Raw genomic sequence first — 25,000 nt, 5'->3', positions numbered from 1 at the left:
GCGTCGGACTTCACCAGGAAGTGGGAATTGAAAATAGTAGAAATCTCTCTCTCTCTCTCTCTGTCTATCTGTGTGTGTGTGTTTGTGTGCGTGTGTGTGTGGGGGGGGGGGTGTTTAATCAACGTCAGAACTGGAATCAAATTGTTTGTTGTTGTTGTTGTTTTTTTAACAGAAGAAAATTGGACATGGATGGAAACTACAATAAGTTGGAAAACAGGAAACTAAGCGTGACAAAGCGAAGCCACACACACAGACACACACACACAGACACACACACACACACACACACACACACACACATACACACACACAAACCACACACGAGATGCTCACTGTAGTTAACTACGTCTGTACATGTGTGTGCAGGTGCTAGCGGGCATATCGGAACAAGAGGAACAGGGATACCTCCACGACGATCCTGCACTCCTACCTCCCTCCACTCCCTTCGTCACCACCACCAGCACCACCAGCACCACACGGCCCCGCCCTTCACGCAGCCTGCAGGCCACGCCGGAGAAACGGCGCGACACCTCACGTGACCGTGACGTCACTTCCACCACCACCACGCCTACGTCACGGCGGCGCCCGCGTCGCAGACGCCGCTCCCTGAGCCTGCCCACGGGCTCCCTGTCGTACGTCGGTGACGTCAGGATCTCCTACCGGGACGGCCACTTCGTCACCGAGCGGCTGGAAGGGGGAGGGGAAGGACGAGCCGGGGAGGGGCCGGGGGAGGGGGTGCAGGGCGGACGGTGCCGCCGCAGACACTCCGGGGTGGTGTACGGGTCTCTGATGAACGTGGGGTCCCAGGAGGAGATGCGAGAGGAGATCCTGCGTCTCCTGGAGCAAGGCTACACGGCCGACGACGTGGCTCTCTTGCTCAGCCGGTATCTGCGCTTCGGCGCCGGAGTGGAGGAGCAGGAGGGGGGCGTGGTGGTACTGGACGACGAGGAGGTGTCCCGGCCCCCCTGCTCTCCCCCGACGCCCAGCTCCCCCAGCGGCCTCAGCAGCCCCACGGCCAGCGTGTACAGCACGCCCAGCCTGAGCAGCAGTCACCACAGCACGCCCAGCTTCTGCAGCACGCCCTCCTCCCCGGGACACTACAGCACCAGGTCGCTGCCCCGCCGCTTCTACCGGCAGCGGGATGACACCGCGTCGGTGGACGAGCTGCACGAGCTGAGCCAGTCTGAGCTGAGCCTGGCCAGCAGTGTCGGGGCGGTGTCATCAGTGTCGGTGTCAGGAGGGGGCCCCGGCTCCCCGTCAGCCATGAAGCGCACCGACAGCTACGGCGAGGCAATGTCCGTCACCTTCGACCACCACCACCCAGCCGCCGGGGACGTCGGGGTTGGGGAGGAGGAGGTGCTGGAGGTGGAGGTGTTCTCGCGGGGAGGGGAGGAGTGGGTGGGGGCCAGACGCCTGAGGAGGAACACGACGGCGACGGACGAGGCGACGGCGACGGAGCGGGGCCGGTCCCAGCGGCCGGGCTTCCTGCAGAGGATGCTGCAGAAGAGGAAGTCGTTCCACGACAAGCCCAACGTCACCCTGTCCCCGCCCAAGGACCGCCACGCCCCCTCCTCCTCCTCCCCGTCCCCATCCTCCTCCCGCAAGGAGCCCGTGTCCAGGAAGGTGTCCATCCGGGGCATCTTCCGCCGGAAGAGCTCTGCCAGCCTGGAGGCCAAGAAAGAGGCGGAGGAGGGGGACTCCGGCGTGCCGCCTATCGCCACCTTCATGAACGATGACGACATCGGTGCCGTGACGTCACTGCCCGGATCCCCGAACCCCACCACCATCACAGCCGCAGCCGCCGCCGCCAGCCGACGGACCAAGTCGGACTCTCAGATGGGTCCGGACGTTGGCGGCGGGGGGGACCACCGGTTCCTGTGGCCCTCCTCTCTCCGCAGCAGGAGCGTGGGGTCGGAGAAGGACGTGGCCGACCACCGCCTCTTGCCGGACCCCGCCGCCGCCGTCATGAGACAACGCCTCCTGCCCAGGGCCAGCAGCTACACCCCGGAACCCGAGCGCTTCTCCGGGGAGTACGACAACGTGAAAAACGACGACGACGACGACGCCACCCCGAGACTGGGCCGGTCCAGCGACTCCCTAGCCACCACACAGTCCAGCTCCCCTCCGGTCAGCTTCTGCCTGGCCTCGGAAGGCGACAGCGGAACTCCGGAAGAGTCGGACTCTTCTCAGAGGACCCCGCACACACGCCCCCACGCCAAGGCCCGCGAGAAAGAGGACTCCCGGTCCTTCAGCGAGTGTTCCGAAGAGTCCGGTTTGGGGGCGGTTTTGGTCAGGACGTTGAGCGGCGATTCCTCGTCTTCCTCGGCGGCGGTTCCTCCCTTGCCGGGCAGCCCAGTTCTTCTTCCGCTCGGTGCACAGCCTCCCGACCTCTCCGGGCATCCTCCACGACCCACGCGGAAACCGTCGGTGGGCAGGAGGGAGTGGGTGGAGACGGGGGTGGGTGCGGGTGGCGGGGGGACTGGAGGAGGTGATAGTGGTGGTGGTGGGGGTGGTGAGGTGAGCGCCAGGCACAGCAACGACAGCGGCATCCAGCATGACGTCAACCTCTACAGCACGGTGCAGTCTTTCAAGGTGAGGATTGGGGTGGGGGAGGGGGGAGAGTGAGGGGGGCGTTGTGGTAGGGGAGTGCGGGGAGGGGGTTTGGTTGGGTTGGGGTTGGGTGACGGGCATGGCTTTGTTCGTGACTTGTGTGTGTGTGTTAGAAAGTGTGTGTGTGTGTGTGTGTAGATGCGCATGAGTAAAATATGTGAGTTATGTGTGTACGAATGAGTGAATAAATTATGTGTGTGAGGCAGAGAGACTCACACAGAGAGGGAACAGTTCTCTGCCTTGTTTTCTTTACTTGACTCTTTGTATTGTATCAACTTACAAATAATGTATGATTGTCCTGTCCGACAATGACCATCATAACAGCAAAGACGGCAACTACTTTCCGGGTTAGAATTTTGATTAAAAAAAATTTTTTTAAAATAGTGCATTGCCCAAGTTACATCCCCACTCTCTCGGCCGAGAGGGTTTCAGGACAGTCGGTGTTGGGATGGTTCCCAAAGGTTAACTCACTCAGTACGGCCAGTCCTCTCTTCTCCTCTACACAGACCCCTCGGATGTCCAGTGGGTGTCTGAATGACCCAAACTTTAGCTTCCGTCGTCAGAATTGTGGTATTCTTTGTCAACATTCACCTCTTCAGTATAAGAGCCTTCCGCTTGCAATGTTTTGATGATGGTAATTGGGGTGAAACGCTGTTAACGTCGTCTCTTTCGCCGTTCGTATGGAGAGAGTTAAGCAACCCCCAAGGCTGCAGCGCTAAGAGTGAGAGCCATTGCAATGTTGCCTTCTAGTTTGGTTGTCATCGTCCTTCACAAATGACTAAGCTGCAAACGAGTTCCCATTGCAGTGGAGAAACCATTGATCACGCAGCTCTCACTTTAGGATTAGTCAGTTCCTTTCCCATTCACCTGCCTTGGATGGTAAACCCTGTCGGACATACCACCTTAGGTGGATGTTCATGCAACCGTCACGTGTGTTCGTACATTCTGCACAACGACGATCGGAAAACTGACGACCTTGTTGGTCATACAACCCCCTAAGGTGTTTGTGGTTTTCAGGTGTAAGTCACACCTGCATTCGTGCTTCGCCAGCTATATTAGAATGAATGTACTGTAGTCGTGATTAATGAATTAACATGTGCGTACCTAAAGGCAAGGAGTGGGAGTTTGCTGAGAAGTAACAACCTATGATACGTAAGGGGTCTGCATCTGTGTCAGTCACGCACACGCTATGTTTGTGGTCATTAAAACACGCTCCTTTCCAAGAGCAGTGAAATGAGGACACAACAGGGGGCTGCGGGGGGTCGGGGGCATGCCTCCATAGCCCAGTACTCTTCAGTACCTGTCCATGACCGTCACGACAGTATCACCAATTGGGTCAAAGTGACCCATATACCAGGGTTGCTCCTGGCAAAATTCTGTAGAAAAATCCTCTTCGATAAAAAAAAATAATAATAAAAAAATAAAATAAAATAAAACTGCACGCAGGGAAAAATACAAAAGAAATGGGTGGCGCTCTCAGTGTAGCAACGCGCTCTCCCTGGGGAGAGCAGCCCGAATTTCACACAGAGAAATCTTTTGTGATAAAAAGAAAAGAGAAATACAGTTCAATTCTGCTGGCTTTTTGTCAGCTGAACACAGTCATCCGCATGAGACGAGTCATTCAGATGAGACAAGTAACCGAGGTCGCCGTACCCGGCATGCTCTTACTGCACATAAAAGAACCCACGGCGACAAAAGGGTTGTCTCCTGGCAAAAATGTGTTGGAATTAAAACAAATATACTTTTATGTGGAAATCAACACACATGTTGGCAGCAAATAAGGAGGAGGAGGAGTGGGAGGTTGACGCTCTCATTGTAGCGAAGCACTCGCCCAAATTTCACACAGAGAAATGTGTTGTGACAAAAGAATGATACAGTACACTACACGTCAGTACAGTACACTACAATACCATATACAATAAGCATGCTGTAAAAAGAAAAGAAAAAAAATTTTTGATAAAGATGATTGTGACCTCAACTGGGTTGGTCCCTGACCTTGCTCTGGGTCATTGTGACCTGATTGGGGTCATTTCACCTTTCTTCTTCGTGTTGGGTCACCGTGGGCCAGTGTCGGTAGCTTGGGCTTACGCAGGACACCACCACCTAATTTGGGTCACTTTTACCTTGACTGGACAATCTACTGATAAGGAGACATATAGGTAACCGGGATATAGGTACATGTTTCAAGTTTTAATTATCCTTTCACTCTCTATTGGAGTATGGAGGATTACTGCAAAATAATCTTTTCATGCTAAGAACAAGCATTTCCAAATACACAACAATGTCACATAAAAGTTGAGAAAACACAAATGTCTTTTAACTCCAAAAGTGTAGCTAGGCAACATTTGCAAATCTAATTATCTTACTAACCGCAAAAATGACTTTTTTGCCCCCGTTGAGCATATTATAGAAATTAAAAACCGATTTTGGAGACAAATATTTTTTAGGAATATATCTATTTCTTAACTGATCATAATCAGGGACGTGCAGGTACAGGAACATGTCTAGGTGAATACATGAAGTGGATGTCAAACTGGCAGCCACCTTAATCCCCAATATTTCTCCCAGACGTTGCAGAATGGTTAAGACGCTCGTCTGCCAATACAGATGTCTGTGAGGGTCTGGGTTCGAATTCTGCTCTTGCCCTTTCTCCTAAGCTTGACTGGAAATTCGAACTGAGCGTCTTGTCGTTCGGATAAGACGATGATAAACCGAGGTCCCGTCTGCAGCACGCACTTGGCGCACTGAAAAAGAAACCCATGGCAACGAGAGTGTTGTCATCTGGCAATTCTGTTGAAGAAATCCACTCTGATAGGTAGCATGCACTCAGGCATCTGTCTGCCTAGCAGTTGTAGTGTAGCGTATATACAGTGGATTTGTCCGAACGCAGTGACGTCTCCTTGAGAAACTGAAACTGATCCCCATTATAATTCAACTGCAGCAAAATATTGGAGAGAGAGAGAAGTAATTTCTGACCAGTTGAAGTATACCCTCAGGGGATCATTCCAGGTTGGTCCACGTAGACACTGGGAATATTCTAAGCCAGCCAGATTTTACCCTGGCGGAAATTCCCAACGGGGGGTACTGAAACTGAATCCCCCTCCCCACCATCCCCCTTTGCAGATTCCCCCTGAGGTGGAACGCCAGCTGACGAGCGCCGTCAAGTTACGTAACTCGCCGTCCCCCAAACAGGAGCGGCCCAAGTCGGACTTCACCGTGCGGTGGGCAGACCTGCTGGAGCAGGTCCGCGAGACTGACGTCATCTACCGCCGTGACGGGGTTCGGTTACGTCAGAGGGCCCGGCCCAAATCGGACCTGGGTGAGTGGGCGTGATTTTGAGAGAAGTCTGTACGCGCAGTTTTGGATGTTGGTTCGTTGTTGGTTCTACTTTAAAGTTCCGGTACCATGTGAATTTGAACAACAACAACAAAAATGGGTTGCTGATTATGTTAGTGTTGATTTCGTTTACTGGTTTGGTGTTTGTGTGTGTGTGAGAGTGTGTGTGTGTGTGTTACGTTTTGTTGTTAAGTCGTCACTCACTTAGTTTTCCTTTTCAAATTGTGCATCAAAGACCACGTAGTCGTTTTCTTGTATGTTCTTGTCGTCGTTTCAGGTTTGCATGTAGATTGTAAGGACTGTAATTTCAGTTTTGTGTGGCGCGCGCCATGTGTATCATTAGGAAAGGGTATCAAGACTAGTGAGAGAGCGTCCATTTTATGTGTAAAATATGACATTGATTAGTTGGCATACTGTTAGTGTTATGTAGTTCCATGTATCTGTCCTTGTATTTCAAAGAAAATGCAACCTTCCACCAGTCCTTGAACGTGTTAGTGATTGCCAGTCATCCAATCAAAACGACTGTTCCTGTCGTGTCGTCACATTGAAAAACGAACGCTCTGTAGTCATAGTAATCCAATCAGAACGGGCGCTCCTGCTAGCCAATCCCTGAGCGTGTAGCAAATTGTCGCCCAATGAAATTGTGTGTTCCTTTCAGCGGAGGATAGCGGTGAGGACGAGGGCGTGGCGTATGATGACAGTAGCAGTTGTGACGAAGGTATCGTCCCCCCCCCACCCCCCACCCCCACCCAGCCTGTCCCTCTGCCCTTCCCCCATCCTAACTCTTCTCAACCCCAATAATCAGCCTGACGTATTCTCTGCATTTTTTACAGTCTTGCTCTAACTCTCAAACTGTATTGCTATGATATCTTGGTCGCCATATGACTGGTCTGTATTCATTTACAGCTTTCGGGCTTTTTTGTTGTTGTTGTTGTTGTTGTTAACAAGGTGATTACGTTCATAACATTGTTTCGTTGTATCTTGACCTCGTTGATTTTCTTTTAATTTTTTTTTTAAATAATTCTTTTTACAGACGTACAGACGTAATCAAACTTATTTTGTCCATAACAGCATGTCTATTTGAAGATGCGTTTTTTTAACAGCATGTTCACATTAGAAACTGCATGTTCGTTTTCAGACAGAAAACAACATTAGCTTTTGTTGTCAGTGGCATATCATATATTATTTGCATTTCCAGTGTGTTCATTAAATTCTTTTTGTGAATTTGTCTTCACCACAGCATGTCTATTTAATGATTTTGTGGGGGGAAAAGTTTGTGTTTAGAATAGTGTGTTCATTTCAAGGTCGCGAAATTTGTTTGCGTTCACAGTATCATTCTGATTCGATGATTACAAACTTGTGTTCACCTTCATAATGCTGTCATGTGGAGTGTTGGCCAAGAGGTAACGCGTCCGCCTTGGAAGCGAGAGAACCTGAACGCGCTGGTTCGAATCACGGCTCAGCCGCCAATATTTTCTCCCCCTGCACTAGACCTCGCGTGGTGGTCTGGACGCTAGTCATTCGGATGAGACGATAAACCGAGGTCCCGTGTGCAGTATGCACTTAGCGCACGTAAAAGAACCCACGGCAACAAAAGGGTTGTACCTGGCAAAATTCGGTAGAAAAATCCACTTCGAAAGGAAAAACAAATAAAACTGCACGCAGGAAAAAATACCAAAAAAATGGGTGGCGCTGTAGTGTTGCGACGCGCTCTCCCTGGGGAGAGCAGCCCGAATTTCATACAGAGAAAATGTGTTGTGATAAAAAGAAATACAAAATACAAAAAAAATCCTGTCCATTCAGTTCGGAAATGTATGCATATTGTTAACAGCATGTTAGTTTGTTTGTCTTCCTTTGTGTTAATGATTTGCCCATGAGGGTTTGGATGAAGAGTGTTTTTTTCCCTATCTGTGGTCTGCTTTTCGTGTTGGACACGGCATGGGGTGCGCGACTTTGATTGCTTGCTTCAGTGTGGTCCAGTCTGTGTCGTGTTCTCTCTCTCTCTCTCTCTCTCTCTCTCTGTCTCTGTCCTCCTCTCTCTCTCTCTGTCCCTCCCTCTCTCTCTCTCTCTCTGTCCTCCTCTCTCTCTCTCTCTCTCTGTCCGTCTGCCTCTTTCTCTTTTTTGTTTTTGTATGTGTGCATGAGTGCCTCCTCTCTCTCTCTCTCTCTCTCTCTCTCTCTGTCCCTCCCTCTCTCTCTCTCTCTCTCTCTCTCTCTGTCCTCCCTCTCTCTCTCTCTCTCTGTCCGTCTGCCTCTTTCTCTTTTTTGTTTTTGTATGTGTGCATGAGTGCCTCCTCTCTCTCTCTCTCTCTCTCTCTCTCTCTCTCTCTCGCTCTCTCTCTCTCTCGCTCTATCTGTGTGTGTGTGTGTGTGTCTGTCTGTCTGTCTGTCTGTCTGTCTCTTTCTGTTTTTGAATGTGTGCATGAGTGCCTCCTCTGTGTGTGTGTGTCTGTGTCTGTGTCTGTGTCTCTGTGTGTGTCCGTCTGTCTCTTTCACTTTTTGTATGTGTGCATGAGTGCCCCCCCCCTCCCCCCCCCCCCTTTTGTCTCTCTCTATGTATCTGTGTGTGTGTGTGTGTGTGTGTGTGTGTGTGTGTGTGTGTCTATGTGTGTGTCTGTGTCCGTCTGTCTCTTTCTCTCTCTCCTTTTGTATGTGTGCATGAGTGCCTCCCCCCCTCTCTTTCTCTCTCTCGCCCTCTGTCTCTGTGTCTCTGTCTCTGTCTCTCTGTCTCTGTCTCTCTGTCTCTCTCTCTCTCTCTCTCTCTCTCTCCCGCCTCTTTATTATGTGTTTGTTTGTTTTTTCATTCGTGGTCCACTCCTTTGTTATGGGCCAGAGACCTAGGAAATGAATCTTTGTCGTTGTCAGTTTATCTCCCGCCTATCTCTCCCTCCTTTTCTCCCTCTTTGTCTTTCTCTCCACCCCCCACTCCCTCTCTTTCTCTCTCTCTCAGTCTCTGTCTCTCTCTCTCTGTCTCGCTCTCACCATGTCTGCATGCCTGACAGATTGCGTGTTGCTATCAAATAGAGAAAAATTGTCATTCTTATAAATAGTTGAATGAATATGTGGGGAATGTGACTCAGACAAACCTGATGGTGCAAATACTCTAAATTTAGGTTCGAAAGTAAGGACAAATAGGAACACTCTGACTTTCGGTTCGAAAAGTAAGAACAAATACTGAAATAGAAAACGCAGAGAGCTTGTGTGTGTGTGTGTGTGTGTGTGTGTGTGTGTGTGTGTGTGTTCTCACTTTAACATCTTATTTTCAACACTGGTCGAGGAAATTCCAATAAGAGCATCAGTTAATAAAAATAAAAATAAAAAGTGGGTAACTGTATGAGAGAGTGGTCATTGAAAAGTGTGTAAGCGCACATGAGTGATTGGTTGTGTGTGTGGGTGGGGTGGGGTGGGGTGGGGGTGCGTCACGTTCGAGTAAGAATAAAAAATATCGCCAAAGCTGCACGCGCATGCGTCAGTTTCTCTCGGCCTACTTTCGTCAAAGGTTTCGTCAAAAAATATATTGATTCCTGGTATGTTTACGTCCTTGATCTGATCAGGTTTTGAAACTGAAACTTCCTATAGCGACCGACAGTTCAACTTGCTGAAACCGGTGAATACACTCAGTTTGCTTCGCGAAAAAAAAGATTACTGTTTCTGTTCCTGAATATATAATATGTTAACTCATCCGCACACACACTCACATTTATATATTTCTCTGTTTGGATGTGTTTATGCTTCTCTCTCTCTCTCTCTCTCTCTCTCTCTCTCTCTCTCTCTCTAAATACATGTATTTAGTATAACAACATTTATATGCGTATATGTTTGTGTGTCTCTTCGAACAACGGCAGATGTGTGAATCGGCCAAAGTGCTAATATTTTCACTGTTGGAAAATAAAGATTCATTCATTTATTCTCTCTCTCTCTCTCTCTCTCTCTCTCTCTCTCTCTCTCTCTCTCTCTCTCTCTCTCTCTTTCTCTCTCTCTTCCTCCCTCTCTCCCTCCCTCCCTCTGTCTCTTGCCCTCTCTCCCTCCCTTTTCCCTCTCTCTCTCCCCCTCTGTCTCTCCTTCTCTGTCTCCCTCCCCCCCTCTCTCTCCTCCTCCCTCCCCCCATCTCTCTCTCTCTCTCTCTCTCACTCACTCAATCTCTCTCTATTTGAGTCCTTTCAGACGCGTGTTCCGTTGGTGTATGTTTGTGCAAGTGTCTGACAACGACAACGACAGTGAAATGAATAAAGAGAGAGATAGAGAGCATACGGATGCGTATGTTTATTTTCATGTGGGTGTGTTGTTATACACCGTTTGAATTATTCACCCATTAGTGTGTTTGTTTCTGTGTGTGTGTGTGTGTGTGTGTGTGTGTGTGTGTGTGTGTGTTAGTGTCTTTGTTTGTGTCTGTGTTTGTTTGTGTGAGTGTGTCCGTGTTTGTGTATGCGTGAGCAGGTCCCACCCAGGTCCGCTGAACAGATGCGAACTCTGGCTTCAAAGACAGGATGTTTGAAAAAAAAACAACAAAATCTTGGTGCTTTTGAAGATGCACATTATTTTTTGTTCTCTTCCCACAACCTTTGATGGTTGCGGAGTGTGTACAGCCATTGGCACATGGTGGTAAACCATAACTAGTTAATCGGTTCCTCTTCCTCCTCTTCCTTCTCTCCCGAGACAAAACCGTGAACACATACAAACTATCATCCTCTGAACCTCACTGCTCACACCTGAACTAATAAACCGAGGTACCCTGTGCAGCACGCTTTTTTGACGCACTGAAAAAAGAACCCACGACAACAAACGTGTTGTCCCGGGCTCTGGCAAAAAATTAATTCCCTTGAAGAAACCCACTCTGATTGGTACACACACACACACACACACACACACACACACACACACATACACACAAATATATATATATATATATATATATATATCCGTGCATCTGGTTCTATCTCTGCCTTTCGCTTTTCACTAAAAACTCATCTTTTTGAAACCCTCATCTATATCCATATAAGCACTCTCAGCCGCTTCCTTTTTCTCTTACATCATCGTTTGTCAGCTCACTTTGGATGCATGACGAATGACGAGAGGGAGAGTTTGAGAACGAGTGGTCATGAATGAGTCATATAACTTATAACTTTTTCTTTCATGCAAAGCGCCATGAGCTCTTGGAGAGAAAGGGCGCTATGTAAATGTACATAATGTACATATATATATATATATAGAGAGAGAGAGAGAGAGAGATGCATGCACTCAAGGCTTGACTAGCATGTTGGGTTATGCTGCTGGTGATGAACCTGCGTAGCAGATGCGGTGTACCCGTACATGCATTTTGTCCGAACGCAGTGACGCCCCTCCTTGAGAAACTGAAACTGAAACAGCTTCTTATAATAATGATAATGATAATCATATAAGTGTAAATGTACATTATATATATATATATATAAACTTCTTGTGTGTTTTTTTTCACTCTCTCATTCCCTCTGTCTTTGTCTCTGTACTCCTTAGATCCACTGATAGCTTGTTGTGAAGGAAGTTGCGTTATTTGTATTACCTATAGCAATGACACATGTAAAATTCTGTTATTAGGCCCCCCACCCCCACCCCCCACAACCCCCCACTCCACTCACCCTGTTCATATGGGGCTATGGCTGTAACTGAAGAAACCATCTTGATTCTTGAAGGTGGCAGAATGGTTAAGACGCTCAGCTGCAAAGACAAAAATCCGTGAGGGCGTGGGTTCGAATCCCGCTCTCGCCCTTTCTCCCAAGTTTGACTGGAAAATCAAACTGAGCGTCTAGTCTTTCGGATCAGACGATAAACCGAGGTCCCGTGTGCAGCACGCACTTGACGCACTGAAGAAGAGCCCGTGGCAACGAGAGTGTTGTCCTCTGGCGAAATTATGTAAGAAGAAATCCACTCTGATAGGTACACAAATATATGAGCATGCACTCAAGGCCTGACAAGCGCGTTGGGTTATGCTGCTGTCAGGCATCTGCCTAGCAGGTCTGGTGTAGCGTATATGGATTTGTCTGAACGCAGTGACGCCTCCTTGAGAAACTGATACTGAAACTGAAAACTGAATCTTGAATGTGTGTGTGTGTGCAGGCGTGAGCACAGTGTCGTCCTCCCACGTGCTCCCATCTCAGCCTCTGCTTCCCTTAGGAGGGGCCCTCAGTGCGGCAGGGGTGGGGGTTGTGGGGGCGGGCACCGGGCACCAGCAAGCCCAGACACCATGGGGCACCCTCACCACTGGGCACGGCGGTGGAGGTGGTGGCGGTGTTGGAGGGGTGGTTGTGGAACTGCGTCGACCCCGGGGTCGTATGGACCTCTCTGCGCTGCGGCTGAGTCAAGTTCGGAGGGTGAGTGATTTTGGTTGTGTGTGTGTGTGGAGGGGTGCGGATGGGGAGGAGGGGTTGTGTGTGTGTGTGGCGTGGGGCGGATGGGGAGGGGGGTTGTGTGTGTGTGTGTGTGTGTGTGATTTTTTTAATCAGTGTGTGTATGTGTGCCTTCTGTGTGTGTGTGTGTGTGTGTGATTCATACGCGAGTCTGCCTCTTTAGCATGCTTGCACACACGTCTGTATACAGTTTTGATCTTAATTTTAAACGGTGTTGTATGATGGCAAAGAAAAAGGCGCTTGTAAATTTGTTTCAGCTCTGGACAGCATGAATGTTACTGTATAAAATGTGGGTACCTGATAATTGTTGATTATCAATAGTGTTATTTATATCACAGATTGACGTAAGTTTACAGCTGGGCCAACAGCAGAGTGAGAGCTGTATGACCAGTGGTTTTTCCATTGCAATGGGAAATCATTTTACAGCTTAGTCTTTTGTGAAGGACTACAACTCTCAAACTAGGAGGCAAAGTTGCACTGGCTCTTTGTGCTGCAGCGTCGGGGGCTAGTTGGCCTTTGGGAACCATCCCAACGCCGACTGTCCTAAAACCCTCTTGGCCGAGAGAGTGGGGGTGTAACTTGGGCAAGACACTCTCCACTATAATCATATTCTTGCCCAGATAGTCGGGACAGCAGTTACCTCCTCTGCTGTTCAGATGGTCATAGTCGAACACGACTGACTGTCATACATACATTATATCACGGGAACAGGGAAATCCTGTGGAGTTACAGCCGAGAGGGGGGGGGGAATCCCGTGGCGAACAATGGCTGAGTTACAGCATTCAGTTTCGTTCTTTGGGGGCTTTGAGCACAGCCGACGGTTTCCAGGGCCATTTTAGGTAGGTGTAGGTGTGTGTTCAAAACGGAGGCAGTCAGACAGGGAATGTGTCAGAGCCTTAGCAACAAGGCAGACGAGATAGAGATCGCATGTACGGGAAAATGTCGGCAGGGGGTACTTTAATAAGAACTGCAGGCAGGAGAAAATACAAAAAAAAAACAAAAAAAAAAGAGAAAAAAACAGTGGCGCTCTCAGTGTAGAGACGCGCTCTCCCTGAGGAGAGCAGCCCGAATTTCACACAGAGAAATCTGTTGTGACAAAAAAGAGCAATACAATAATATAAGGTTCTTCACCAACAAAGTTCCATCTGTAGACTCTGACTCGAAGGAATTTTAAGGTGGTTCTCCAACAAAAAGTTCCATCTGTAGATTCTGACTCGGAGGAATTTTAAGGTTCTTATCAAGGTTCTTCTCCAACAAAAAGTTCCATCTGTAGATTCTGACTCGCAGGAACTATAAGGTTCTTCTCCAACAGCAAGTTCCATCTGTAGATTCTGACTCGGAGGAATTTTAAGGTTCTTCTCCAATAAAAAGTCCCACCTGTAGATTCAGACTCGGAGGAATTTTAAGGTTCTTCTCCAACAAAAAGTTCCATCTGTAGATTCTGACTCGGAGGAATTTTAAGGTTCTTCTCCAACAAAAAGTCCCACCTGTAGATTCTGACTCGGAGGATTTTTAAGGTTCTTCTCCAACAAAAAGTTCCATCTGTAGATTCTGACTCGGAGGAATTTTAAGGTTCTTCTCCAACAAAAAGTCCCACCTGTAGATTCTGACTCGGAGGAATTTTAAGGTTCTTCTCCAATAAAAAGTTCCATTGGTAAATTCTGACTCGGAGGAATTTTAAGGTTCTTCCCCAACAAAAAGTTCCATCTGTAGATTCTGACTCGGAGGAATTTTAAGGTTCTTCTCCAATAAAAAGTTCCATCTGTAGATTCTGACTCGAAGGAATTTTAAGGTTCTTCTCCAACAAAAAGTCCCACCTGTAGATTCAGACTCGGAGGATTTTTAAGGTTCTTCTCCAACAAAAAGTCCCACCTGTAGATTCTGGCTCCCCCCTCCCCATGCTGACCGTTGCGGTCTATAGTGGCTGTTTGACTGAAGGTTTTCTGTGTGCGTGCGTTTTGTAAGTTTGATCTCTTTCCTTTGTTGACATTCATCCCACTGAATCAGGGCTTCCAAAGGCGTGTTTGTGAACCATTGGTCTGTAGTGGCTGTTTGACTGAAGGTTTTCTGTGTGCGTGCGTTTTGTAAGTTTGATCTCTTTCCTTTGTTGACATTCATCCCACTGAATCAGGGCTTCCAAAGGCGTGTTTGTGAACCATTGGCGACGGGCGCAATAGCCGAGTGGTTAAAGCGTTGGACTTTCAATCTGAGGGTCCTGGGTTCGAATCACGGTGACGGCGCTTGGTTGGTAAAGGGTGGAGATTTTTACGATCTCCCAGGTCAACATATGTGCAGACCTGCTAGTGACTGAACCCCCTTCGTGTGTATATGCAAGCAGAAGATCAAATGTGCACGTTAAAGATCCTGTAATCCATGTCAGCGTTCGGTGGGTTATGGAAACAAGAACATACCCAGCATGCACACCCCCGAAAGCGGAGTATGGCTGCCTACATGGCGGGGTAAAAACGGTCATACTCATAAAAGCCCACTCGTGTGCATACGAGTGAACGTGGGAGTTGCAGCCCACGAACGAAGAAGAAGAAGAAGAAGAAGAACCATTGGTGTGCAGACGTTCTGATTTCTTTCTGCTCAACAGACAGCGCTGTTGTAGTCCTTTATGATGATGATGATGATGATGATGATTATCAACAGTAATAACAGTAATCGTTGTATTGATATCAACAATGCTGTTGTTGTCATAAACACCGTCACCATTTTTATTATGATTATTGGTATTACCATTATTATTATTATTATCATTGTCATTATCGTCATCGTTAGTAGTAGTAGTAGTAGTAGTAGTATTCGAGTATACCGAGTGTCCACTGCACTCATTCCCCCCTAAGATTCTGTATGTCTCTCTCTGTCTGTCTGTCTCTGTCTGTCTCTCTGTCTCTGTCTCTGTCTCTCTCTCTCTCTCTCTCTCTCTCTCTCTCTCTCTCTCTCACACACACACACACACACACACACACACACATACTCCCTCCCTCCCCCCCCACCCAGCCCCCCCCCCCTCCCCCGCCCACACACACACACACACTCTCTCTCTCTCTCTCTCTCTCTCTCTCTCCTCCCATCCCATTTACGCAGCAGACAGTAAGAACAATAACACGGAAGAAGGCCCAGTACGGATTGTTGTAAAGATGACGAAAAGTCACATCACGCCTGTTTGGCCAAAAGTATGCGTGTGCACTATGTCCGTGTTGTGTGCGGTGCGGTGCGGTCATTCAAGACATGTGATTCATTGTAGAAGAGTTTTTTTAACGCAAGCGCTGAACAATGTGATTCACCTTGGATACGTCACAGGCACGAAATTACTTCACCCGTGTTTTCCAATTCACCAAAAATAAAAGTAATGAATAAAAAAAAATATATATATTAAAAAAAAGGGTGGGGGGGGGGGTGGGTGGGGGGGGGTTAATCCATTATTTCTGTCATGATATATCTGTTTGCCATGTTCAAGCTTGTGGCTGTATTACCTTACCTCCCTTAATGTATTCTAAGGAGGTGCGCGCGTGTATGTTTGTGTTTGTTTCATTTATTTGTTCTTTTCAGTGCGTTTTTGTAAAGTCCTCTTTTAAAAAAAAAAAATTGTGTTTAATAACTGAAGAGTTGTTCAGTTGTTTACATGCACCTATTTTTGCACTGTCATGTAAGTGTGTGTGTGTGTGTGGAGAGGGAGGCAAAAGCCTGGGTAAGCGTATGAATGCAAAGATAAACACAAGGAACATGCACACGCATGTACATGTCCACACACAGACACAGGGGTGCGCACACGCATACAGACACACACACAGACACACACACACACACACACACACACACTCACCCTCCCCCCCCCCCCCCCCCCCCCCGTCCACACACACACACACTTTTCCCTCTCTCTCTCTCTTTATCTGTCTCTAATACACACACGCACACTCCTATGCATGCTGACACACAGAGGCATAATCATACATATACACATTCACACACGCGCGCGCGCACACACACACACGCACACACACACACACACACACACACACACACACACACACACACACGCATGCACGCACACGCACGCACGCACACAAAGATACTTGCGTTCATACACACACCGCTCGCACATGCACGCACAAACACACACACACACACAGATTTTGTGTGTGTGTGAGAGAGAGAGAGAGAGAGAGTATGTGAGTGTGTGTGTGTGTGTGTGAGTGTTCCCACTGGCACTTCCTTGTCAACGCTGACACAGCCAAGTTTAGCACGGTGACAATGGAGTGGTCTCACAGCATACGGTGGCCGTGTGTGTGTGTGTGTGTGTGTGTGTGTGTGTGTATGTGTGTGTGGTGTGTGTGTGTGTGTGTTGTGTGTGTGTGTGTGTGTGTGTGTGGTGTGTGTGTGTGTGTGTGTGTGTGTTGTTGTGTGTGTGTTGTGTGTGTGTGTGCGTGTGCGTGTGTGAAGTCACACACAGAGACAATCCCTCGTGCTGTCCAGTCAGTCACAATCATTATCTGACCATCGTGCACGTCAGGACTAATTAATTAACGTTCCGGGTTCCTTCAAAACGAATCAGACCAAACTAAAAAAACATTACATGTAGTGTGCGTGGTATGCATTTTTCTCTCCATGTATTAATTTTTTTTTAAAGCTTTTATAAAGCTGTATATGGAAAGGGGTGGTGATGGTGGGGTGATCCCAATACAACGACACACATGGCTTGTATCGGGACATGGACAGTTCCCCACATGAACTGGCAGACGATATGACACTCTCTAGAGCTACTTGCTATATAGCGGGCCACAGCTACACATCAGTATTGACGCCAGACAAAAAAGTGTCGCTGGTGACATCTCTAGCAGGCTTCGTTCGCCACCAAAGACTTGTCGCCAGAAGAATTTTGCCGCTCTTTGCGACTGACATGAGAGGGATGTAACTTGTTGTTGTTTTTACCCGAAGACAATGAACTGTGAGACTGGAATCGCTTCTGTACCGATTTTACGTACACAGTATTTCTGTTTCTTATTTTGATATATGCATCTGCTCTCGCTCTCTCTCTCTCTCTCTCTCTCTCTCTCTCTTTTTCTCGGCCCCCCGTCCCTCTCTCTCGCTCTCTCTCTGAGTGTAAGAGTGTGTGAAGGAATGAGTGAGTGTGTGTGTGTGTTTGTGAGATTAATTATAATGCCTCCCCAACCCCACCCCCACCCTCACCCTCAGCACTTCCACCTGTCTGTCTTTCGCGCGCGCGCGCACACACACACACACACACAAAATGTGGTGTTGCCATTTTCTCTTTTTTTCTTTTTTTTTTCTTTTTCTTCTTCTTATTTTTTTTCTTTTTTTTTTTTAAATAAGCTATTGCAACAAGTCGATGTAGTTTAGTGAAGCAACTTGTCAACATCAATCGTCGCTGTCTTCACAAATTTCCACATTGCCGACAAATTTGGGGATGAGTGTAAGGAAAATATATCGCCTGCAACACCAGAAATGTCGTGTTGGCGTCAGTTTCGTGGAACGATACCTGCCAACAACAACAACAACAACAACAAAAATTGTGTGGCTGGCGACAATTTCGACAGGCGACAAATTGGGGCGTTACCATACGACGACACTAACCAGCGTAAAATATCAACACAACAGACATTACTACGCCTCTCTCCACTCCACAAAGCAAACCCCGCACGCACCAACTGACATGTATGATCTATCTCACTGAGCTCGCGCATTCAATGGTCACGTGACCCAGTGCCTTAACATTCGCTGTCGTTTAAACGTCATTGTCGGTTGTTGGGTTTTTTTTCCCCTTGCACAGTGAACTCGGGCAAGCTTGCGTGTGTTTATGCAAGGTGGAAGTGAAATAACTGTATCGCTCATATCCTTCTGCGGAGTTAAGAGTGTGCGTGTGTGCTTTTTTTTGCTTTTTTTTTAACATATATATATATATATATATATATTTTTTTTTTTTTTTTTTTTTATTCAGTTGAGTGAGAGTGTAGAGGAAGGAAGTTTGGGGCTTTCTACAACGCCAAGGATGTGATTATTGTGTGTGCACCAGTCTTACATATAAACTTTACGGTTAATATCGCGGTGTAGGGTGGTAGCAAATTTGGAACTCACTACTTTTCGGTGGTGTTGTTGTGTGTGATCTTCACTGGTCTTGTTCGGAAAGAAGCTCAATGGTGTGTTCTCACTCACACGTCAAACAGAAGAAATCGAGTAGTTATGTCGTCGATACAACCAATTCGTTTGTTCTGGAGGGATGGTCTGTTTCTTTACTTTCTTTTTTCTTTTCTTTTTTTTTTTTTTTTTTAATGTGTACGAGGGGGGATGTGCTGTTGATGTGTTTATTGGTGCATTTGTGTTCTGGCAACGCCCGTTCCTGTTACTGCTGAATTCCAGACTGACAACTTTGAGTTGATGAGTGCGAACTGAGGTTTGGTCGTGTGTCATAAACAGCGGAATGACGCTCTGTGATCGTGCCCGTTCTGGGTTAGAAAGGACAGCTTTATATCATGTGTAGGGCTACTAGCTGTGTGTGTGGGTGTGGGTGTGTGTGTGTGTGTGAGTGCCAGTGTGTGTGTGTGTGTATGTGTGTGTGTGTGTGCGTGTGTGTATGTGTGTGTGTGTGGGTGTGTGAGTGCCAGTGTGTGTGAGTGTGTGTGTGTGTGTGTTTGGTTATGGGGGGCGGGGGGGGGGGTCGTCTTTTTGCCTCTTTTTCTTTTTTTCTTTTCTATAGTACATTATAGATATACCGGTCGGGTGGACCTTGGTGAATGGTATGCAGATTATGATTACCGGGTGACAGTGCTCCTCCTTTTTTTCTTTTTCTTTTTCTTTTTTTTTTCTTTGCCGGCGATTGATCATATGTTCATTGTTGATAATTATAGTTTAAAATGCTGTCATCAGTAGACAGAATTCCTCGCCCACCCGTATTATAGTTAGACCTTCTGTCACCCCCACCCCCACCCCCACCCGCCTCTGTCCCCCTCACCAAAATGTACGTTGTAGGATCCAGGTCGACTGTATCTCTGCCCCACCCACCCCCCTTCCAGCCCCGTGGCCCCCACGTTCCCATTGATTTGATTGCATCAGTACTTTTTTTTCTTTTTTTCTTTTTTTTCTTTTTTCTTTTTTTTTTTGTCATCATTACACTGACAAAAAGTACCTCAAAATCTGGATCGCAGGAGCCACAGAAAGCTTCTCAGTCTCGCGACCGAAGCTGGGGCTGCACAGTGCAGATTTCGTCTTGAAAGATGTTGTGTGACTGGCCAACTAGGGAGGCTGTCACTAACACACACACACACACACACACACACACATACACACATATATATATATATATAGAGAGAGAGAGAGAGAGAGAGATGTGTGGGAGGTAGGGGGTGTTTCCCTTGGAAGTTTGTTCCACTGTAGTGCAGTTGTAACGGGGAAAAAAAAAGTTTCGGTATTGTTACTGTAAGTAAAAAAATAAAAAAAATAAAAAAACCCTTCAGGATTAGGGAGGATTGTCTACAGCACTCATCGCCATAAATGGCTTGTGGTGTCCACCGCTTACGAAGTAACCTAGTCAGCAGTCAACGATGAAAACGAAAGGTTTCCTGTTGAAAGGCATGACAAAAGGAAAAACCGGACGTTTCCTTTTGAAGGCCCGTGACAGTTCGTGCACGTGATTCATACCAACGGGAAAGCGAGGGGGTGGGGGTGGGGGGGAGTTGGATGGTGGTGGTGGATTGACCGGAGAGAAGTGGAGTGGGGGTGTGGGGGGTGGGGGATTTGGAGGTGGTGGATAGACGGGAGAGTAGTGGAGTGGGGGTGGGGGGTGGGGGATTTGGAGGTGGTGGATAGACGGGAGAGTAGTGGAGTGGGGGTGGGGTGGTGGGTGGGGGGGAGTTGGATGGTGGTGGATAGACGGGAGAGTAGTGGAGTGGGGGTGGGGTGGTGGGTGGGGGGGGTTTGAGGTGGTGGATTGACCGGAGAGAAGTGGAGTGGGGGTGTGGGGGGTGGGGGGAGTTAGAGGTGGTGGATAGACGGGAGAGTAGTGGAGTGGGGGTGGGGTGGTGGGTGGGGGGGAGTTGGATGGTGGTGGATAGACGGGAGAGTAGTGGAGTGGGGGTGGGGTGGTGGGTGGGGGGGGGTTTGAGGTGGTGGATTGACCGGAGAGAAGTGGAGTGGGGGTGTGGGGGGTGGGGGGAGTTAGAGGTGGTGGATAGACGGGAGAGTAGTGGAGTGGGGGTGGGGTGGTGGGTGGGGGGGAGTTGGATGGTGGTGGATAGACGGGAGAGTAGTGGAGTGGGGGTGGGGTGGTGGGTGGGGGGGGGTTTGAGGTGGTGGATTGACCGGAGAGAAGTGGAGTGGGGGTGTGGGGGGTGGGGGGAGTTAGAGGTGGTGGATAGACGGGAGAGTAGTGGAGTGGGGGTGGGATGGTGGGTGGGGGGGAGTTAGAGGTGGTGGATAGACGGGAGAGTAGTGGAGTGGGGGTGGGGGGGTCGGTGGGGGGGAGTTAGAGGTGGTGGATAGACGGGAGAGTAGTGGAGTGGGGGTGGGGGGGTCGGTGGGGGGGGGAGAGTTGGAGGTGGTGGATAGACGGGAGAGTAGTGGAGTGGGGGTGGGGGGGAGTTAGAGGTGGTGGATAGACGGGAGAGTAGTGGAGTGGGGATGAGGGGGATGTGGGGGAGTGGAGGTGGTGGATAGACGGGAGAGTAGTGGAGTGGGGATGGGGGGATGTGTGGGGGGGGGGTGGAAGTGGTGGACAGACGGGGAAGAGAAGTGGAGTGGGGGTGTCGGGGGTGGGTGGGGGGAGTTGGAGGTGGTAGATAGACGGGAGAGTAGTGGAGTGGGGGTGGGGTGGTGGGTGGTGGAGTTAGAGGTGGTGGATAGACGGGAGAGAAGTGGAGTGGGGGGGTGGGGGGTGGTGGGAGTTGGAGGTGGTAGATAGACGGGAGAGTAGTGGAGTGGGGGTGGGGGGGTAGGTGTGGGGGGGGAGAGTTGGAGGTGGTGGATAGACGGGAGAGTAGTGGAGTGGGGGTGGGGGGGTAGGTGTGGGGGGGGAGAGTTGGAGGTGGTGGATAGACGGGAGAGTAGTGGAGTGGGGGTGGGGGGGTAGGTGTGGGGGGGGGAGAGTTGGAGGTGGTGGATAGACGGGAGAGTAGTGGAGTGGGGGTGGGGGGGTAGGTGTGGGGGGAGAGTTGGAGGTGGTGGATAGACGGGAGAGTAGTGGAGTGGGGGTGGGGGGGTAGGTGGGGGGGGGGGAGAGTTGGAGGTGGTGGATAGACGGGAGAGTAGTGGAGTGGGGGTGGGTGGTGGGAGTTGGAGGTGGTAGATAGACGGGAGAGTAGTGGAGTGGGGGTGGGGGGGTAGGTGGGGGGGGGGAGAGTTGGAGGTGGTGGATAGACGGGAGAGTAGTGGAGTGGGGGTGGGTGGTGGGAGTTGGAGGTGGTAGATAGACGGGAGAGTAGTGGAGTGGGGGTGGGGGGGTAGGTGGGGGGGGGGGGAGAGTTGGAGGTGGTGGATAGACGGGAGAGTAGTGGAGTGGGGGTGGGGGGGTAGGTGGGGGGGGGAGAGTTGGAGGTGGTAGATAGACGGGAGAGTAGTGGAGTGGGGGTGGGGGGGTAGGTGTGTGGGGGGGAGAGTTGGAGGTGGTGGATAGACGGGAGAGTAGTGGAGTGGTGGTGGGGGGGTAGGTGGGGGGGGGAGAGTTGGAGGTGGTGGATAGACGGGAGAGTAGTGGAGTGGGAGTGTGGGGGCTGGGTGGGGGGAGTTGGAGGTGGTGGATAGACGGGAGAGAAATGGGGTGGGTGGTGGGTGGGTGGGGGGAGTTGGAGGTGGTGGATAGACGGGAGAGAAATGGAGTGGGGGGTGGGTGGGTGGGGGGAGTTGGAGGTGGTGGATAGACGGGAGAGAAGTGGAGTGGGGGGGGGGAGTGGGGAACCTGTGGACACAGGCTAGATTCAGTGAGGGGGTGTGGGGGGGGGGGGACGCAACTTGCACAACACTTTTAATTTCCGTCTTAGACCTTACTGTGTTAGGACCTGACCATTGGGGGTTTAGGTTCACGCATCGTTTTCATTGATTGTCGTCAAGTTGACCCAGTGATAGAAATATTTTGACCAGTCATACAATGTAAAGTACATATACAGTATAAACAATAAATACAATACAAACTATCATAGGAAATATAAAAAAATCTTTCTACATAAACTATCATACAAAATATGAATTATAAAAAATAATCTACCATGTAGAATATAAGCAATCATGCAGTGTAAACTGTCGTACAAAAGTTAAGCAATCATGCAACATAATCTGTTATAAATATCGCAAAAATAAGCAGTTACACAAACGATATATATATATATCTGGAAATTGAACTTGAAATGTACAGAAGTGAACGCTAACAGTTTCTTTATTTGAATTTTTAACAAACATAAAATTTACAACAAATAAACGAGGATGTGGTTGGGTTGCTGGACGTTTGAGACCAAATCATCATCAGTATCTCTCTCTCACACTGAACGGGAAATGTTTAACCAAAAAATCAGAAGGCCAGATGGTAATTGTATCCTTGTCTCATGAACAGGAAATATTTTGTATATTGTATGTAATTTTTTCATTTCAAAGCAACAATGGAACAGTTTCCTTTCATCTGTTCCAATACGCTGTTTGTTCATTCTTGTCATTATGATTGTTGTTATTTGTTTGTGTAAGTTGTCCTGTGCGCTGCATCAACATCCATTCGGCCACAGTTTGTCTTCCACCTCAGTCTGCTAAGTTGTTTTTGTTGTTTGATGATAGTTATTTTTATGGAAGCTGTAGTTTCAGCAGTCCTGACTCCCTGTACTAAAGTGGTGGTCGTCAGTTCTTAGAAACGGTAGCTTCAGCATTTGTGACTGGGTGTATTAAAGTGGTGGTCGTCAGTTCTTAGAAACGGTGTTTCAGTTGCATGCGTGTCAATGACTGGTGCGAAAGCACTTTGATTTCTTTGTCTCTGCACAAGATTCAGCGCTATATAAATACAATTATTATTATTTTAGTAATCCTGACTCCCTGTACTAAAGTGGTGGTTGTCAGTTCTTAGAAGCGGTAGCTTCAGCGGTAGTGACAGGGTGTATTAAAGTGGTGGTCATCAGTTCTTAGAAACGGTAGTTTTAGCAGTCGTGACTGCGTGTATTAAAGTGGTGGTCGTCAGTTCTGAGAAACGGTAGTTTTAGCAGTTGTGACTGGGTGTATTAAAGTGGTGGTCATCAGTTCTTAGAAACGGTAGTTTCAGTGTACTAAAGTGGTGGTCGTCAGTTCTTAGAAACGGTAGTTTCAGCAGTTGTGACTGGGTGTATTAAAGTGGTGGTCGTCAGTTCTTAGAAACGGTAGCTTCAGCATTTGTGACTGGGTGTATTAAAGTGGTGGTCGTCAGTTCTTAGAAACGGTGTTTCAGTTGCATGCGTGTCAATGACTGGTGCGAAAGCACTTTGATTTCTTTGTCTCTGCTCAAGATTCAGCGCTATATAAATACAATTATTATTATTTTAGTAATCCTGACTCCCTGTACTAAAGTGGTGGTTGTCAGTTCTTAGAAGCGGTAGCTTCAGCGGTAGTGACAGGGTGTATTAAAGTGGTGGTCATCAGTTCTTAGAAACGGTAGTTTTAGCAGTCGTGACTGCGTGTATTAAAGTGGTGGTCATCAGTTCTTAGAAACGGTAGTTTTAGCAGTCGTGACTGGGTGTATTAAAGTGGTGGTCATCAGTTCTTGGAAACGGTAGTTTCAGTGTTTTAAAGTGGTGGTCGTCAGTTCTTAGAAACGGTAGTTTCAGCAATTGTGACTGGGTGTATTAAAGTGGTGGTCGTCAGTTCTTAGAAACGGTACTTTCAGCAATCCTGGCTGGGTGTATTAAAGTGGTGGTCGTCAGTTCTTAGAAACGGTAGTTTCAGCAGTCCTGACTGGGTGTACTAAAGTGGTGGTCATCAGTTATTAGAAACGGTGTTTCAGTTGCATGCATGTCAATGACTGGTGCGAAAGCACTTTGATTTGTTTGTCTCTGCACAAGATTCAGCGCTATATAAATACAATTATTATTATTTTAGTAATCCTGACTCCCTGTACTAAAGCGGTGGTTGTCAGTTCTTAGAAACGGTACTTTCAGCAATCCTGACAGGGTGTACTAAAGTGGTGGTCGTCAGTTCTGAGAAACGGTAGTTTCAGTGTACTAAAGTGGTGGTCGTCAGTTCTTAGAAACGGTAGTTTCAGCAGTTGTGACTGGGTATATCAAAGTGGTGGTCGTCAGTTCTTAGAAACGGTACTTTCAGCAGTTGTGACTGGGTATATCAAAGTGGTGGTCGTCAGTTCTTAGAAACGGTACTTTCAGCAGTTGTGACTGGGTGTATTAAAGTGGTGGTCGTCAGTTCTTAGAAACGGTACTTTCAGCAGTCGTGACTGGGTGTATTAAAGTGGTGGTCATCAGTTCTTAGAAACGGTACTTTCAGCAGTCCTGACTGGGTGTATTAAAGCAGTGGTCGTCAGTTCTTAGAAACGGTAGCTTCAGCAGTTGTGACTGGGTGTATTAAAGTGGTGGTCGTCAGTTCTTAGAAACGGTAGTGTCAGCAGACCTGACTGGGTGTATTAAAGTGGTGGTCGTCAGTTCTTAGCTCACTCAGTACGGCCAGTCCTCTCTTCTCCTCTATCTACACAGACCCCTCGG

At 48.3% G+C, this 25,000-nt stretch overlaps 1 protein-coding gene across 4 annotated transcripts in view; it reads left to right on the top strand.

Annotated features, from left to right (window-relative positions):
* The window catches only part of LOC143275536 (uncharacterized), a 151,937-nt gene that overhangs the window by 69,292 nt on the left and 57,645 nt on the right, over nt 1-25,000 (top strand). For 3 of the 4 annotated variants that reach the window (XR_013053438.1, XM_076579720.1, XM_076579722.1), the window contains exons 2-5: nt 367-2,592; nt 5,734-5,929; nt 6,605-6,664; nt 12,040-12,293. Coding sequence is in view for 3 of the 4 variants with exons in the window: in XM_076579720.1 (XP_076435835.1) it covers nt 367-2,592; nt 5,734-5,929; nt 6,605-6,664; nt 12,040-12,293 (2,736 nt within the window). In the remaining variant the exon portion in view is untranslated. The remainder of the gene's footprint in view (nt 1-366; nt 2,593-5,733; nt 5,930-6,604; nt 6,665-12,039; nt 12,294-25,000) is intronic. The other variant, XM_076579721.1, reaches the window with a different exon arrangement.

This window comes from Babylonia areolata, chromosome 30 (assembly GCF_041734735.1).
Source record: "Babylonia areolata isolate BAREFJ2019XMU chromosome 30, ASM4173473v1, whole genome shotgun sequence".
NCBI classification, from domain to species: domain Eukaryota; kingdom Metazoa; phylum Mollusca; class Gastropoda; order Neogastropoda; family Buccinidae; genus Babylonia; species Babylonia areolata.
The sequence above is the reverse complement of the archived record's forward strand: the minus strand, read 5'-3'. Positions and strand labels throughout refer to the sequence as shown.